The sequence below is a fragment of the Pan paniscus genome, chromosome 17 (genome assembly GCF_029289425.2).
Source record: "Pan paniscus chromosome 17, NHGRI_mPanPan1-v2.0_pri, whole genome shotgun sequence".
In the NCBI taxonomy this organism is placed as follows: domain Eukaryota; kingdom Metazoa; phylum Chordata; class Mammalia; order Primates; family Hominidae; genus Pan; species Pan paniscus.
In genome coordinates this window covers 63323896-63340106 of record NC_073266.2, presented here as the reverse complement: position 1 = coordinate 63340106, position 16211 = coordinate 63323896, and the positions used below count along the sequence as shown (strand labels likewise).

At 41.0% G+C, this 16211-nt stretch overlaps 1 protein-coding gene across 2 annotated transcripts in view; it reads left to right on the top strand.

Annotated features, from left to right (window-relative positions):
• Positions 1-16211, top strand: part of EPG5 (ectopic P-granules 5 autophagy tethering factor) — a 121450-nt gene that overhangs the window by 53682 nt on the left and 51557 nt on the right. For both annotated transcript variants that reach the window (XM_055102749.2, XM_003830200.5), the window contains exons 21-27: positions 1548-1670; positions 2916-3082; positions 4641-4862; positions 7303-7426; positions 11266-11410; positions 14210-14381; positions 15810-15972. In XM_055102749.2, coding sequence (XP_054958724.1) covers positions 1548-1670; positions 2916-3082; positions 4641-4862; positions 7303-7426; positions 11266-11410; positions 14210-14381; positions 15810-15972 — 1116 coding nt within the window. The remainder of the gene's footprint in view (positions 1-1547; positions 1671-2915; positions 3083-4640; positions 4863-7302; positions 7427-11265; positions 11411-14209; positions 14382-15809; positions 15973-16211) is intronic.

Sequence of the window (16211 nt, the reverse complement as noted above, 5' to 3'; positions counted from 1 at the left end):
TTTTTCATTTAATCTTTACAGTAGCCCTTTGGTGAGGTTGTGCTGTTGCCATTCCTGTTTTACAGAGGAGTTAACTGAGTTTTTTTTTTATTTTTATTTTTTTTGAGATGGAGTTTTGCTCTTGTTGCCCAGGCTGGAGTGCAATGGCGCGATCTCAGCTCACTGCAACCTCTGCCTCCCGGGTTCAAGCTATTCCCCTGCCACAGCCTCCCGAGTAGCTGGGATTACAGGCATGCGCCACCACGCCCAGCTAACCTTGTATTTTTAGTAGAGTCAGGGTTTCTCCATGTTGGTCAGGCTGGTCTCGAACTCCTCACCTCAGGTGATCCGCCCACCTCGGCCTCCCAAAGTGCTGGGATTACAGGTGTGAGCCACCGCGCCCTGCCTGAGTTGTTTTTTTTTTTTTTAAATTAAAAAACATTTTTGGATACAGGGCCTCACTTTGTTGCCCAGGCTGGTCTCAATCTCCTGTTGTTAAGTGATTCTCCTGCTCCCAGCCTCCCTAGTATTTGGGGACTACAGGCACACTACTGTGTCTAGCTGTAACTGAGGTTCAGTGGAATTAAGGACTGTCTCAGGAGTAGACAGCTCTTGATCATACCCCAGCCAGCCGGACTGCAGAGACTGCCCAGCAGCACTGCAGAGAGGTTTAGAGTGGGCACTGGAACCAGACAGTCTGGGTTTCAATCTGGTTTCTGCCGTTTGTTAGCTCTGTGCCTTGGGCAGCTTGCCTACCTATCTGTCCTCAGTTTTGTCAATTGTCAAATGGGAATAATGATGGCACCTATATGTAAAGCATTTAGAACAGTGCTTCGCACATAACCAGTGCTCACTGAGTGTTGGCCATTGTTATTATTATCATCAGCGGCAGCATTATTTTTATCATTACCACCTCTTAGACTTTGTGTATAAAATTATGTCTGTTTCATCTCTTAAATCAGTAGTAATGTTCTTCAACCTCTTATTTGTCTTCTTGCCCTTCTTCCCACCTCTCATGGATTGAGCTGGAACAAACTCCTTGCTGTTACCTAGACACATCCCTGGCTTTTCCTCTTTTTGTCTCTGCCTAGCGGATTCTCTTACCAGCATGCCTTTCCCTCTGACATCTACATAGAACCTTCTCTGATATAGCACTTTACCTTGACTCAGTCCTCGTCACTGCTCAACTTCACATTTTGCTTACTTTTATATATTAGTCTTGTCTACTCCAGTAGATGGAAGACTTCTTAAAGACAGAGCCCCTGTCTGGTCCTCTTTCCTGTCTCTCTTGCACACAGATCTTGCCTGGTAAATATGGAGTTAATGAACATCTTGTACTAAAGTAGCCTTTCCAAAGGGATGTAACATTTTCCAATGATCTATTTTATTTAAATTTATATCTGCGACAAGGATATAGGTAGGTATAAAAAGGTGTTAATTTTAGAAACTGCAAATATTTGCTGATTGAGCTTGAGATAGGAAGAGATTTAAATTGTGGAATGTCAGGATGTATTTTGTCAGTGGGGCGAGCTCCTCCTTCCCCTCCCCTTTATCTGGTGTCATTATAGGTCTGGTTTGCCTGGACAGTGCTCAACATGGAATCCATCTTTGAAGAGGACTCCCAGCTCCGGAGAGTTATTGAAGGGGAATTGGTGATAAACTCTGCTTTCACCCCTGACCAAGCTCTGAAGGTACAAATAGCAGTTCTGCATTTGAGTGGTAGAAGGTGGCTTACACTTTGATGCTGATGGATTCACCCGTAGCTTTTGAGCTTTTGTGTTTTATTTTGTTGTGAATGTTTGGAAAGCTCAACAACCAAACCAATACTTAAAACTGTGTAATTGAAGAGTACTTGCTTCTCAAGGTTTGTTTAACAAGAGTCTCAGCCTAGTATTTGAAGGCTGGATCATTGCACATGTGACGGGCGTTGTCATTGCATCCCACGTACATCAGAATTCCCTGGAGAACTTGTTAAAAAGCAGATTCCTAGACCTCATCTTCTGGGATTTGGAGTCTCTGAGTCTCGAGTGGGACAAGGAGGTTATTTTTTGAAACTCCTAGCTGATTCTTAGGCTTACTAATGTGTGGGAAAGACTGGAATAAGGCTTTAAAGACCTTCTATTTTAGTATAGATTTTGCTTTTGGGTTTCAGAGCCTGTTAAAGAATTTGCTTTTGGGTTTCAGAGCCTCTCAAAGAATTCAGCATTCTCGAATGTCCTTTTGAAATCTGAATTTTCAAAAGATTGATAAAGTTTGACAGTCACATAGTGACATTTTCTTTTTTTCTTTTTCTTTTTTTTTTGAGACAGAGTCTTGCCCTGTCGCCCAGGCTGGAATTTTACAATGGCACAATCTCAGCTCACTGCAACCTCCACCTCCCGAGTTCAAGCAATTCTCATGCCTCAGCCTCCCGAGTAGCTGGGATTACAGGAGTGCACCACCACACCCAGCTAATTTTTCTATTTTTAGTAGAGACAAGGTTTTGCCGTGTTGGCCAGGCTGGTCTTGAACTCTTGACCTGAAGTGATCCACCTGCTTTGGCCTCCCAAAGTGCTGGGATTACTGGTGTGAGCCACTGCCCCCGGCTTTACTTTTGGTTTTCATATCTTTCTATTCCCTTGCACTATAACGTTGTATTCGCCAAGGAATTTCAGAAATGAAAATGAGGTTAGACTAGATGACTGTTAAGACCCATACCCATTTTGGGGTCTGTGAAGTGTTTTGACAGAATAAAAAGCTGCCCTACATGTCTTGCTACCAAGGAGGTTAAAATGTTAACTAGTGGATTGGAGAAGTGAGTTTTATGTGACTTTTAAAAAATATATTATTGAATTGAAAACAGAATGTTTGGTGTTTCAGTTGGATCACTTAGAAAGAGTTAACTGTTTGCATTTATGTTCATTTTGTGGCTACTCAAAGCCCTTTCTTTTTTGTAGAAAGCCCAGACCCAGCTGAAGCTCCCCATCGTGCCATCCCTCCAGAGGCTGCTGATTTATCGCTGGGCCCACCAGGCTCTGGTCACACCTTCTGATCACCCCCTCCTGCCACTCATTTGGCAGAAGTTCTTCCTTCTGTATCTTCACCGTCCGGGACCACAGTATGGGTATGGTGCCCAGTATTGTAGGTTTCTGTGAGTCCATTTCTGCCTTTGCACTGCTCTCATTCTATGTGTTCTTAGACTGTGGAGTGTGAGTTGGAATCATTCTTTGGTGATCTCTGGTGAGGACTTTCTCTGTCTCTATGTTTGACATTTATTAGACTGGATCTTTATTGAGTTGCTGGTGTCTTGTGGCAGCTTCTCTTTACCATCTTCCATGACCAGTGTAGTGAAGACAACACCCTGGGATTGGGCAAGGTTTCACACAGAACTTCTGGAGATGCAAAGGGAGAGCAACTGCCTTAAACTGAGGCTGCCTGTGTGACCGTCATGGGGCTTGTAGGAGGGGACCTTGTGATGAGTGGTGCACGTGTGAACAAAGGCCAGGCTTTGTCTGTCACCTGTGGGTTGTACTTGGGAATATTCAGCATTTTCATGGGATTCATATGAAGATACTCCACCCAGCCAGAGCCATCCACTATTGCGAACCATTGCTGTCTAGCTCCTGCCTCAATTCCTCATTCCCTTAACTTACTCATTTGAAATATATAGATACTGGCTGGGCATGGTGGCTCACACCTGTAATCCCAGCACTTTGGGAGGCCAAGGAGGGAGGATCACTTGAGGTCAAGAGTTCGAGACAAGCCTGGCCAACATGGTGAAACTCTGTCTCTACTAAAAATAGAAAACTTAGCCCAGCACGGCCAGGCGCGGTGGCTCACGCCTGTAATCCCAGCACTTTGGGAGGCCGAGGCGGGTGGATCACGAGATCAGGAGATCAAGACCATCCTGGCTAACATGGTGAAACCCCGTCTCTACTAAAAAAAAAAATACAAAAAAATTAGCCAGGCGTGGTGGCGGGTGCCTGCAGTCCCAGCTACTTAGGAGGCTGAGGCAGGAGAATGGTGTGAACCCAGGAGGCGGAGCTTGCAGTGAGCTGTGATCACGCCAGTGCACTCCAGCCTGGGTGACAGAGCAAGAGTCTGTCTAAAAAAAAAAAAAAACAACCCAGCGCAGTGGCGCATGCCTGTAATCCCAGCTACTTGGGAGGCTGAGGCAGGAGAGTCAGGAGAGTCGCCAGGAGGTGGAGGTTGCAGTGAGCAGTGATTATGCCACTGCACTCCAGCCTGGGTGACAGAGCGAGACTCTGTCTCAAAAAAAAAAATGTATATATACATATATATGTGTGTGTGTGTGTGTGTGTGTGTATAGATAGATAGATAGATAGATAGATAGATAGATAGATAGATAGATTCTTAGTCGCTTCTGTTTTAGTTTTTGCCAGATTGCAAGTTCTTCAAGAATAGAAACCATCTTTATGCTGTACCTCTAAGTAGTGATGTCTTAAATCTGTGTAGCATTTCACACTTTTTAAAACTACTTTCATATACACCATCTTGTTGGACCATCAAAATAATCTTTGAGGTAGAAATAATAGGTGTTAATTTAATGGTGTATATCCACAATCACAGTAAATTGCCTTGCTAATTAACTGCTATTTTATGCCATACAGAAAGTACATCTTGTGTTGAAAGGTTATAGATCTGTGCTTGTGTTTTTTAAGGTTACCCATAGATGGTTGTATTGGAAGAAGGTTTTTTCAAAGTCCTGCTCATATCAATTTGTTGAAAGAAATGAAGAGACGTTTGACTGAGGTGGCTGACTTCCACCATGCTGCAAGCAAGGCCCTCCGTGTTCCAGCAGAGGGCAGTGAAGGGCTGCCAGAGAGCCACTCTGGCACCCCTGGTTACCTGACTTCACCAGAACTGCACAAGGAGCTGGTGAGGTGAGTATGGTTATTTAGCCACCTACATTGTTGTTTGCAGCACAGGTACTATGCTGGAGCAGTTAACTGTGTTACAAACTGCTAGATGTTATTCTCTTAACACAGTTAGATTGAATATGGAAGGTGGCTTTGATATAGATTTGCATCTTGAAATGTTTCTCTTTTATGTTCCTCAAGAGAACTGAATCAACAGTTTGGATGTACTTGTGTCGAGTGCCTGTAGTCTGAGTGATAAATCCTCTTCTACTTCTTTATGTAAAAATAGAAATAAGCCAAATTTTATCATAGCAGGTAAACAACTATTAAAGCCTGCTTAGACAGCCTGGGCAACATAGTGAGACCCTATCTCTACAAAAAATAAAAAAAAAATTAGCCAAGCCTGGTGGCGTGCACCTGTGGTCCCAGCTACTTGGGAGGCTGAGGTGGGAGGATCCCTTAAGCCCAGGAGGTCAAGCCTGCAATGAGCCATAATCATGCCACTGCACTCCAGCCTGGGCAACAGAGTGAGACTCTGTTACAAAAAAACCGTGCTAGAATAGTTCTTTTTTTAAAAAGGAGTGTCTCACTATGTTGCCCAGGCTGGAGTGCAGTGGCTATTCATAGGCACGATTATAGTGAGACGATCATAGTGCACCTCAGCCCCGAATTCCTGGGCTCACGTGATCCTCCTGAGCAGTTGAGACTACAGGTGTGTGCCACCACACGTAGCTTAGAATAGCTCTTCAAAAGAAACAAATGACCAGGGCAGGGCTCTTTAAGTGTGGTTCATAGATCCTTCACGGGATTCAGGGATCCACCTGAGATGAGGGGTCTAGTAATCTCCCAAAAATATGTGCTCTGTAAAATCAGGGTACAATATTTGCCTCCTCTAAAAGGTTAAGAACTCTGAAGTAGGTTTGAATTCCTTTCACACTATTACTTCACCTTTCATTTATAAGTTCGATATAAATCAAATACTAGTCTTACAAATAAGACTTAATAAAAATGGCTCTTAAGAATTAATCCTCAATACACAATAGCTTGGTGAGGTCCCCATTTCATCTAGCACTGAGGCCTTAGGTTTACTTGCCCTCAACCTTTTACGGCTCTCTGTCAGCCTCCAGAATGATTTCTTCCCTTATGTTGCTTGTTGAAGGAGAACTTATTTTTAACCAGCCTTAACCAGTGGACGGCTTTCTCTGTGAATATTTTAGATAAGCCAAGAGAGTCTTTGATATTCCCTTCTGCCTCTGTTATATCCCCCCTCCTGGTATGTGTTCATAAAGTGGCCATCTATTTCACTGAGCCAGAAGCTGGAGGAGAGAACTACCTAGCAACCTCTTCCCTGTAAGAACCCCAAAGCCCTGTCCTTGTCTGTCTTCCTGGACTGGCTGTTGCAGAGGTAAAGGAGGTAATTTTCCACTTTATTGAGTAAAGTCAGGCCAGGCCATCTCCCAGTCCCCTACCCAGTAATTTGTGTATTTGCCGACTATTTTTCTAGCACTGCTGGTAAAAACAAAAGCAAAATAAAAATGAAGGAAGTATCGTATTTTTAAAAGGTTTTTACTGGAAAATTGGAATTTTTTTTTTCTTTGAGGCAGAGTCTTGCTCTGTCACCCAGGCTGAAGTGCAGTGGCACAATCTCGGCTCACTGCAACCTCTGCCTCCCGGGTTCAAGTGATTCTCCTGCCTCAGCCTCCTGAGTAGCTGGGATTACAGGTGTGCACCACCACACCCGGCTCATTTTTGTATTTTTAGTAGAGACAAGATTTCACCATGTTGGTCAGGCTTATCTCGAACTCCTGACCTTGTGATCCGCCCGCCTTGGCCTTCCAAAGTACTGGAATTATAGGCATGAGCCACTGCGCCCAGCCAGAACTTTTATTTTTTTAAGTCTCATTTGATTTTATTCCTTCTTGATGAGAGGGGCGTACACACATGCTGTGATATTTATTTGCGATTCTCTGAGGTGGGAGATGGTTCTTGAGCCTAAAGCTGGAAAATTCCTACAATGCATAAGTTTAAAATAGCTCTTAATATTTTCTCTGAAAATGTTTTTATTTGAATGTATTATTTTTGCTTTTCTAAGCAAAAATAACTGACTGAATTGCCCAGGAAAGAAAAGCTCCAGATTCAGATCCCAGGTCTGTGGTAAAAATCACCTTTTCCAGTTATTTTTTTCTGTGTACTGTATTTAAATCTACTTTAAGAATGGTTGTCAGAGCCCCTTCTTCATACCTTTTGTTTTAGCAATTATCGCATCATATTTGAATAATCTGTGACGTGCCTCCCCTGCTGGACCAGGAGTTCTCTGGGAGCCGTGGTGGTTGTTGGCCACATTTTCTGTATTATGGGCTTTCTTTACTCTTATGTAGGGGTGCCAGTGTTCCTAGAGATGTAAGAAGCTTTGTTTGCATGCTCATCTTTTTATGTTTCATATAATTATGTTTTTATCTTTTAGGCTCTTCAATGTATATATATTATGGCTAGAAGATGAGAATTTTCAAAAAGGAGATACCTATATCCCTTCTCTACCAAAGCATTATGATATTCACAGGCTAGCAAAAGTGATGCAGAATCAGCAGGTGAAACTATAGCCCTCTTTTTTTTTTTTTTTTTTTTTTTTTAGCATATCTGAATGTAATTTGAACTGGTCATATTCATAATAAAACAATTTATTGATAAGAAAATGGGTAGTCACTCAGATGGTCATTGTTTCTATGGTTTTGTCAGTATCTAAGTGATTATATGGAGGGAATACTCCCTTTTGAATCTCCAGCCTCACCGTGCCTTCTACCCGAAGGCTTGAAGCTTGTTCTAGGGCTTTTTATGACCTCATAAACATAACCTTCCTCTGACTGTATATTTTTTTTAATTGGAAGTTGTTAGTAGCTGAATACCTTTAAGCAATTATCTCTACTCCCATTCTTAGATGCAGTGTAAGAATTTGTAAGAATTTGTAGGGATCCATACGTGATGTAGGAGGTTGGTTGCATGGAGGAGATCAGGAGCTCACCTTTGTTTGGCTTGGAGGTGCTTACTTGTCATTGTCACAGTTCTGGTTGCTCTTCTGGAACCACTTGATTTCAGTCTTCGTATGTCCTAAGCTGTTCTCCCCCAGGCACTCAAAGATGTCTGTGACCCTTTTTCAGGCCAAAACTTGTAATCTCAGTTTTCTCTAAGCTTTTCTAGCCATCTTGGGGACAGGGAAAAAGTGGGGAAGATAATTCTCTTCTATTCTAGTTCTTTTTTTTCTAGGGCTGCAGTCTTTTGAGTATTGACCCCAGCACCAGGATGGGATTTAGGAAACTCTAAGAGTTGAAACGCTTTCATTTGGATCCTTAAACCCTCCTACTTTCACCTCATGTGTATATTTTATCTCCAGTAGGTGTCTTTTTCTTGTTTTCTTTCCTTCATTCCTTGCCTTCTTTCTTCTTGCTTTCCTTGCCTTCTGTGTGTATTTACTGAGTGTCTTCTAAGTGCCAGGTACCAAAGATACAAAAAGAAATCTGATACATTCCCTGCCTCCAAAGAGCTTATTGGCCAACAGGAGACTAAACAAACAGTTATTACATTTTGTGATCAAGATTATGGGCCAGGTGCATGGCCCACGCCTGTAACCCCAACACTTTGGGAGGCTGAGGTGGGTAGATCACCTGAGGTCAGGAGTTCAAGACCATCCTGGCCAACATGGCAAAACCCCATCTCTACTAAAAAATACAAAAATTAGCCGGGCATGGTGGTGGGCGCCTGTAATCCCATCGACTCAGGAGGCTGAGGCAGGAGAATCGCTTGAACCTGGGAGGTAGAGGTTGCAGTGAGCTGAGATTGCACCACTGCACTCCAGCCTGGGCAACAGAGAGAGACCCTGTCTTAAAAAAAAAAATTATGAGAGTGGAATGCACAGGGTACTATGGGAACAAAGGGGAATAGCCCCTGATTTGGATTGGGCCTGGAGTGATGACCTTTGAGCTGAGCCCTGAAGGACAAATGGGAGTTGGGCAGATGGAAAGGAAAGGCATGGTGTTAGGGAGTGGCAGAGAGGATGTTAATGGGCAGAAAGACCAGTATGTGCAGCGACATATAGCAGGTGAGAAAGGGATGGGCATGTTCAGAAAGGTGCAGGGTAGGGCATAGCACCTGAGGTGGGGCAGATGAAACCAGAGAGGTGAGTAGGAGTGAAATCCCTAAGGGCCATGTATACTTTTCTAAATAATTTGGCTTGTATTTTGAAGTCTTTGTTTGGAGAACTATTGAAATAGCAGCAGTTATTAAACAAATGGATGAATTAAAAATATATCGAGGAAGAATCAGATACCCAAAGACTTCCAGATTTCTGACTTTGTCCCCCAGAGATAAACCCTGGAAGAGGGGGTGCCTGAGGGGCTTCAACGAGAGCTCTCTATCAAGGAGTTGGTCAGAAGGGGAGGTATATATCTAGAATTCAGGAATGAGGCAAAGTCGGATATGTGGATTTAGTGGTAAGAGAATATGTAGATTAAGAAGAGGACTGAAGATGGAACATTGAGAGATAACAGCATTTAAGGCACGGAGAAATAAGACTGAGAGTATAGGGCCAGAGAAACAAGAAAAATACACATGAGACCATGGTGTCCTGACATCCTTTGAGTTCAGTTCCATCCTCATCTTTTTATGCTTGACACCCCTCATCCATATCCAAGGCTTTGTACATGGTAGGTACTTGGTCAGTGTTTTTAAAAATTAGCCATAGCTTTCTTGGTTCTCTGAGATTTATCCTGGTTCCTCAGCATCAACAGAATTAATTGCTTGCTTTCTCTCTCTTTTTCTTTTTAAGTCAGCCCTTGCTTGGTGCTTGATGTATAATTTCTTGATCTGTAATTCAAGCTCAGGGTTGTTTTGTATTTTTATGGTTTATAAGATGTCTCTGCTTACCTATCATTAATTCCTAGTAGTTGCTCTATTCATTAGCCTCTGTTAACAGTTACTTGGCATAAAGGCAGAGAAAGTGACAGAGTGACCCTATTTAAAGGAGCGTATATGCAATAGGAGGATCTAGCCCAGCACATTGAACACTCAGCTGCATGTAGAATTCAGGATTGTGATCAGGATTACATTGGAGCTCCTCCTCTGAGTCTGGAATGCCTTGGGCTGTGAGGTTGGTTTGGAAATAATGATTTGGGACTTCACAGCAGTGTGCTTATTGAGAAGCCAAGGACATTTTTTGGTTTAGAGGGATCCTTGGGCCTTTAGAACACTTAAAATCCAAAAAAAAATCACGGTCCACAAACCCATAGTCCCTGTTTGCTCACTTGCTGTTACTATTTAAAGTTCATTGATAATTTGACTTTTTTTTGTTGTTGTTAAAGGCAGTCCCCCATTCTAAAGTGTAGTGATCACCAAAGTGAAATATATATAATTCAGAATATGCAAGACAGCCCATGGGAGTGTAGGGAGAGGTTACTAGAGCTACTATATTTATTGTTTTCTCATTTTATTTATTTACTTATTTGACACCTGTTATTATGAAAAAATTCCATTTTATAGGAAAATAGGGAGAGCAGTATAATGGGCATGCTCTTCTCCCCCTCCCCACATATGCCATGTGTCTAGTTTCATCTAAAGCCCATCCACTTCCTCTTCCATTTTATCTTGGAGGTAATCCCAGAGAGCACTTGATGCAGGAAGATTTTAAAAGATAGGGATAAAAAAATGACATAACCCAATAGCATACCTAAACATATTAGAAATAATTTTTTATATCAAATATTTAGTCAATGTTCAAGTTTCCACCTTTCTCATAAATGTCATAAAAGTTTTTTTTAATTTATTTTCATAGTTTAAATCAGGATCCACATGTTGTGATTGGTTGATATGTCTTATAAGTCTGTTTAATCTACAAGTCCTCCCCTTATCCCTTTACTTTTCCTTGCAATTTATTTGTTGAAGAAACTGAGTAGTTTGTCCATAGAGGCTCCCCACAGTATGGATTTTGCTAATTGTATCTTCATGGTGTAGTTTAACATGTTTTTCTGTCCCCTGTATTTACTGTAAATTGATAGTTGGATTTAGTGTCTTGATCTAATTCAGATTTGATTATTTTTTAACATTTTATTTTTTACCTCTTTAACATTTGCTATTTTTTACCTATGTCTTATAGTATACATAATGTATTAGCTTTATAGTGTATGTATATAATTTATAAATATACATATAGGGCTGTTAAAATTTTTTCTAATCATGATACACAATCAAAAAAGTTTTACAGCTACTGCAGGGATTGTTAGAGTGGTCATTTTAATGGCAATTTATCCTAATGGTGGAGGACTTGGAGTAGACCACTTCGTGTTGAAACTTACTAGTTCACTTTATAGTTAAATACATAGTTTTATATGTGAATCTATGACTTGTCTGTCAGAGTTAAAGTACTGTCGTTCTGTTTCAGGATCTGTGGATGGAGTATTTGAACATGGAGCGCATCTATCATGAGTTTCAGGAGACTGTTGGTCTGTGGACACAGGCCAAGCTTGAGTCCCATTCCACACCCTGCAGTTTGTCCGTGCAGCTGGACTTCACTGATCCTTTGCTGGGTGGGTCCTGGGAGCACCTGCCCCTTCGAATGAGTGAATGAATGATTGAATCAGAGCCATTGAGGGTTGAGGCTGACATACTTTATTCCCCCAGTGTTCATTTTTCCTCTGGTGCTTTAAAAAGAGATTTCAGTTGACTTACACAATGGTGTAAATTGCAACTGTAAATGTAATTACTTTGCAGTTTTGAAAATCAGAAGTCTGTCTTTTTCTTTTATAAACTCTTTTCCTTTGTACCTAGAACCCTTACCATACAAATGAATCAGATTCCTGAAGTTTCTAAGTTACTTGTTTCTCCCAATACATTTTTCTAGAGAAACAGTGGTATAAATTACCAGTTAGTTTTCTATCAGGCCACAAAAGCCCATTTAACCTATAAAGTTGCTGATATTTGGGGTAACCTATTAATTTTAATTACTGACTATATTTCAAAAATATAGGACATATCATTGTAAATTCAATTGTTGACCAAAATATTTATTACAATATATAGTGTAAGAAGACACTGAGGTGATTCAGAGAAATGCAGAATACCTTCTTATTCCAGCTTGCCACTAACCAAAACGCGTTAGTTGTATGAAGAGAGACAAATAAGAACTTCTCTGGACTTCACGCCATTCATCTGTAAAATGGTGCTGGCTGGTTTCTTCTAAGGCTCTAAAATTTTTCCCTCCAACATTTCCTCTCCCTGCATTTTTTCTTGAAACAATAATTTTTTTTCTGATTATAAAAGATATATATTAATTTTAAATATTAAATGATATAGAAAGGTATATAGAGAAAGGGATGAAAATTGCCCTCAAGCCAACAACGTAGATTCTCATTTTTCTATTCCTGAAAGTTTGTTAAGAAGAAGAAATATATGAACAGATCTGGGAACTATTACATGATTTCCGTTCATGCCCTTCCATTCATAGTGTTTCTATGTTGCCTGAACACTGCCCTAAAATACGAATTGTTTTTGCTGGAGTTAAGCTAGTAATTTATGAAGCCCTTCGTTTGTTCCAAGCACTGTCTCAGTGCTTTATATGCATTAACTCAGTCCTCACAAAAACCCTATGTTGTTAGGTTATCCCTATTGAGCAGATAAGAAACCCAATTTGTAAGCTGTTAGGTGACCTGCCTGCATGGGCCACATAGCTGGTTATTGGGCAGAGCCGTCTGACTCCAGAGACCTGCTGTTCACCACTCATTATTCTACCTCTTGTGTCTGGCGATACCTTGTACTTCTAAACAAAATTAGGGCCTATACTTCTAAATAGTGAGTTTCAGGTTTTTCTCAGATATAAGAGGTTAGTTGATGATTATATCAAATGATTTAATTTGTGGTTATGATTAGTTGTAGGAAAAATTTCACTAGCACCCTTGTGATAACAATTTCTTTTTCTTAAACTAAATTTGTTTTATTGGCTTCAGTATTTTTTTCAGTTGTGGTCCAGAGTGGTGATTACTGTTAAATATGAATTTAGATTTTTTGTTTGTTTGTTTTTAAAATACCTTGGTTTTTCTTTTATGGTAACTTATATTGGGTTTGAAAGAGCCGCCAGTTTTCCTTTAGCATCATGGCCTCTTATGTTGCTTGAAAGGAACTTTAACATAAATAGTCACAAGTCTTATCCAGTGGTGAATACCTAACTTGGTTACATCTGTGCAAAGAATGGTTAGTTCTAGTGGAAAAACACTAACTATAAGGGATAGTGCTGTACTTGACCTATTTGAAATGTTGAATTCCATCTGTTTGGGGTACAAACAATACAAGTCTCCTTATGCCAAGTAAAGTCATGGCTATTAATTTTTCTTTAATTTTTCTCAACAAGAATAGAAAATGGAATGTTACATCGGGAATGTAATCGGAAATTCACTGTAGTCCCTTAAGTAATTGTTGACTTGACTTATTGACTTGAAATTCCCTTGACCACTGCCTTCCTCTGTTTCTTGCTATTGAAAAGAATTGGGTAGGTAGCAGCATTTTTCTTCATGTTATTCAGTCCCCACCTGCTGTGTGGTATGTGTATAGTGTGGTGAAGGGAGAGGGAGGGAAGATAGGAATCTATTGGATATCTACTGTGTATTCAGCTCTGTACTAAGTCTAGAAGTATCAAACATTTGAATTTGATTAAACAGTATGAGATCATGTGTGATCTAGGGCAAAGTTGCATGGTAGAGATTCACCTTTGTGTGTGTGTGTGTGTGTGTGGCACAGGATTGCTTATTTGGACTCCATAAATCATTTGTTGAGTGAATGAATAAGTAAATGACTGATGGACTATATGACTGCATAAATAGAAGTGCTGAAGGAGCTTATGCGTATGTCTTCATTCATTTTATCTCTTACTTCATCCAGTCCTCCTGTTCAAACCTTGACCTGATTTCAGATTTTTGACTCGGCTATATTCCATAATGCTTATTCCTTTTTCTTCTATTCCTCTGAATTCTGGATGATGGCATTAAAACCTTAACTGGGTGACCTGCCTCCAGACCTACTCCATTTACCTAAACCATTATTCAGATGATAGCTACCATCTGATTCAAGCTTGCATAGAGGTGTTCACTAGATCCACGTGATATTAGCGTAAGGCACTAGATAGTAGCTTTACACTAATATCAAGTCCAAACTTGTTAGCATGTCATGCAAGGCCTGTCTAGGGTAATAATTTAAGATCATGAGCTTTAACTCTTCAACTATCGTAAGACTATAAATTTTTTGAGGATAGGAATTCTACTGAATTGTACCACATGCTTCTGTTCTCCTGCTAATTCACCTGATTGCTCAGTATATATGACTTAATTTTCTTTCAGCTAAAGAAAGGGTTTTAAGTAACTTGCGGAAGCATGAGGCTCCCCAGCCTCCCCTTGTTCTGCACCCGATGAAGCCTCCTGTGCCAGTTATTTCCTCTGCTGTGCTATTGAGTCAGAAGGACGCCACCCAGCTGGTGTGCACAGGCCTGAATCTGTTGCAACAGCAGGCCAGGTAAGACCATGCAGCCTCACGGATCATGTTCCCATGTTGGTGGCTTTGACAGCCTGGATAATTTGCTACCTGGAGTGGCTTCCTCGTCAGCATTTTTACAATGAGGATAGTTTGACCAACCTGGCCCAGACGGTTCACTTGGTTAACCGAGTTGTGACAAGTCTTATAATTTCACATCGAAATTATGTGGTACTGTCACCAACTATTAATTTCACATTTCCTGTGGTGGCATTTCTGAGCGTCAGCAGTGCCAGCTAAGATTTTCTTATGCTTCTCATGAAGAGATCTTCTGATATTGGAAAGATGGTGTTGGAAAGGTGTGAAGTAAGAGTTCCTTTCTTTTCTCATTGCTGTACTCTCTACTTCTCCATATTCTTTAAGAAATTGACATAAACATTGATTGAAGTGTGGAAAAGTCATTGTTTTGAGTTCACATGGTGGATACAATATGATCAACAATTTAAGGTTTTGATCTAACTTGAGATCTTGTGAGGAGTGTACGTGGAGTAAGTCTGTTTCATTAACAGTAAGCGAGCCTTACTTTTAAAAATCCTATGTGAATCAATTTCCTCTTTTTTTTTTTTTTTTTTGAGACAGAGTCTTGCTGTGTCGCCCAGGCTGGAGTGGTGCAGTGGCATGATCTCGGCTCACTGCAAACTCAGCCTCCCGAGTTCACGCCACTCTCCTGCCTCAGCCTCCCGAGTAGCTGGGACTATAGGCGCCCACTACCACGCCTGGCTAATTTTTTGTATTTTTAGTAGAGACGGGGTTTCACTGTGTTAGCCAGGATGGTTTTGATCTCCTGACCTCGTGGTCCACCCGCCTTGGCCTCCCAAAGTGTTGGGATTACAGGCGTGAGCCACTGCGCCAGGCCGTGAATCAATTTCTTATCGGTATTTTTTTCCTTGTGTGTTTTTGGTCCAGGCATTTGTTGTGTGTGTGTTGAGTGCACATATAAGCACCTGCCCATTAATGTAATGATACATACTGTTAGACCAGTTTTGACACCCCATGTATGCCATTAGCTTTCTTGGTCTTTGACATTTCATTTTGAGTTGCTAATACCTAAGAAGTCATTGGTACTTACAATTAAGGCACCCCTTGAGGGTGATGAAGTTAGGATAGAATTCTCATTTGTTCTTGTAGGGTCTGTTGGTATAACATGGATTCTAAATGGAGCTTTGTTTGTGGCTATAAAGTTGTCTCACTTCTCTATAGGCTTTTCTTTCATTTCTTAGCTTTCTCTTTAGCCTCTCTGCCGGGGGATGATTTGGGTAAGTCTTGGCTCACAACCTTTGGTCCTCTGTTACTATGGTTTATGTGTATTTTGCTGCACTATAATGCTGGCTGTGGGTAACTGGAAGCCTTTATCACCTATCATATAACCTTTCCTAAGACTTTCTTTTACCTCCTGATGATGTTTTTCAGAACCGCAGCTCTTCGGGAATCTCAGCAGGTTGCTCTGGATGGTGAGCTGTTGGACACAATGCCAAAGCAGTATGTGAATCGTGAAGAACAGACCACACTACATTTGGAGTGCAGAGGCAGCAGCGGTAAGAAATGCCAAGGAGCCGCAGTTGTCACGGTTCAGGTAAGTGTTTAAATTTCTTCAGAACTGAGAGAACTTTAATTGAGTCCGTAATGTTGGCGTATCAATGAGAAAGACTGAAAGACATATATAGCACACTGTCTGTGTCCCAAACATTTACTAGTTTTGCAGGGCATGAAAACACTCATAGAGCTAATCACACATTTTTGTAGGTACCAGATGAGTCCTATAAGACAGATATTCAAATAGGAATTAAAAAAAAATCAGAATCATTGAGAAGA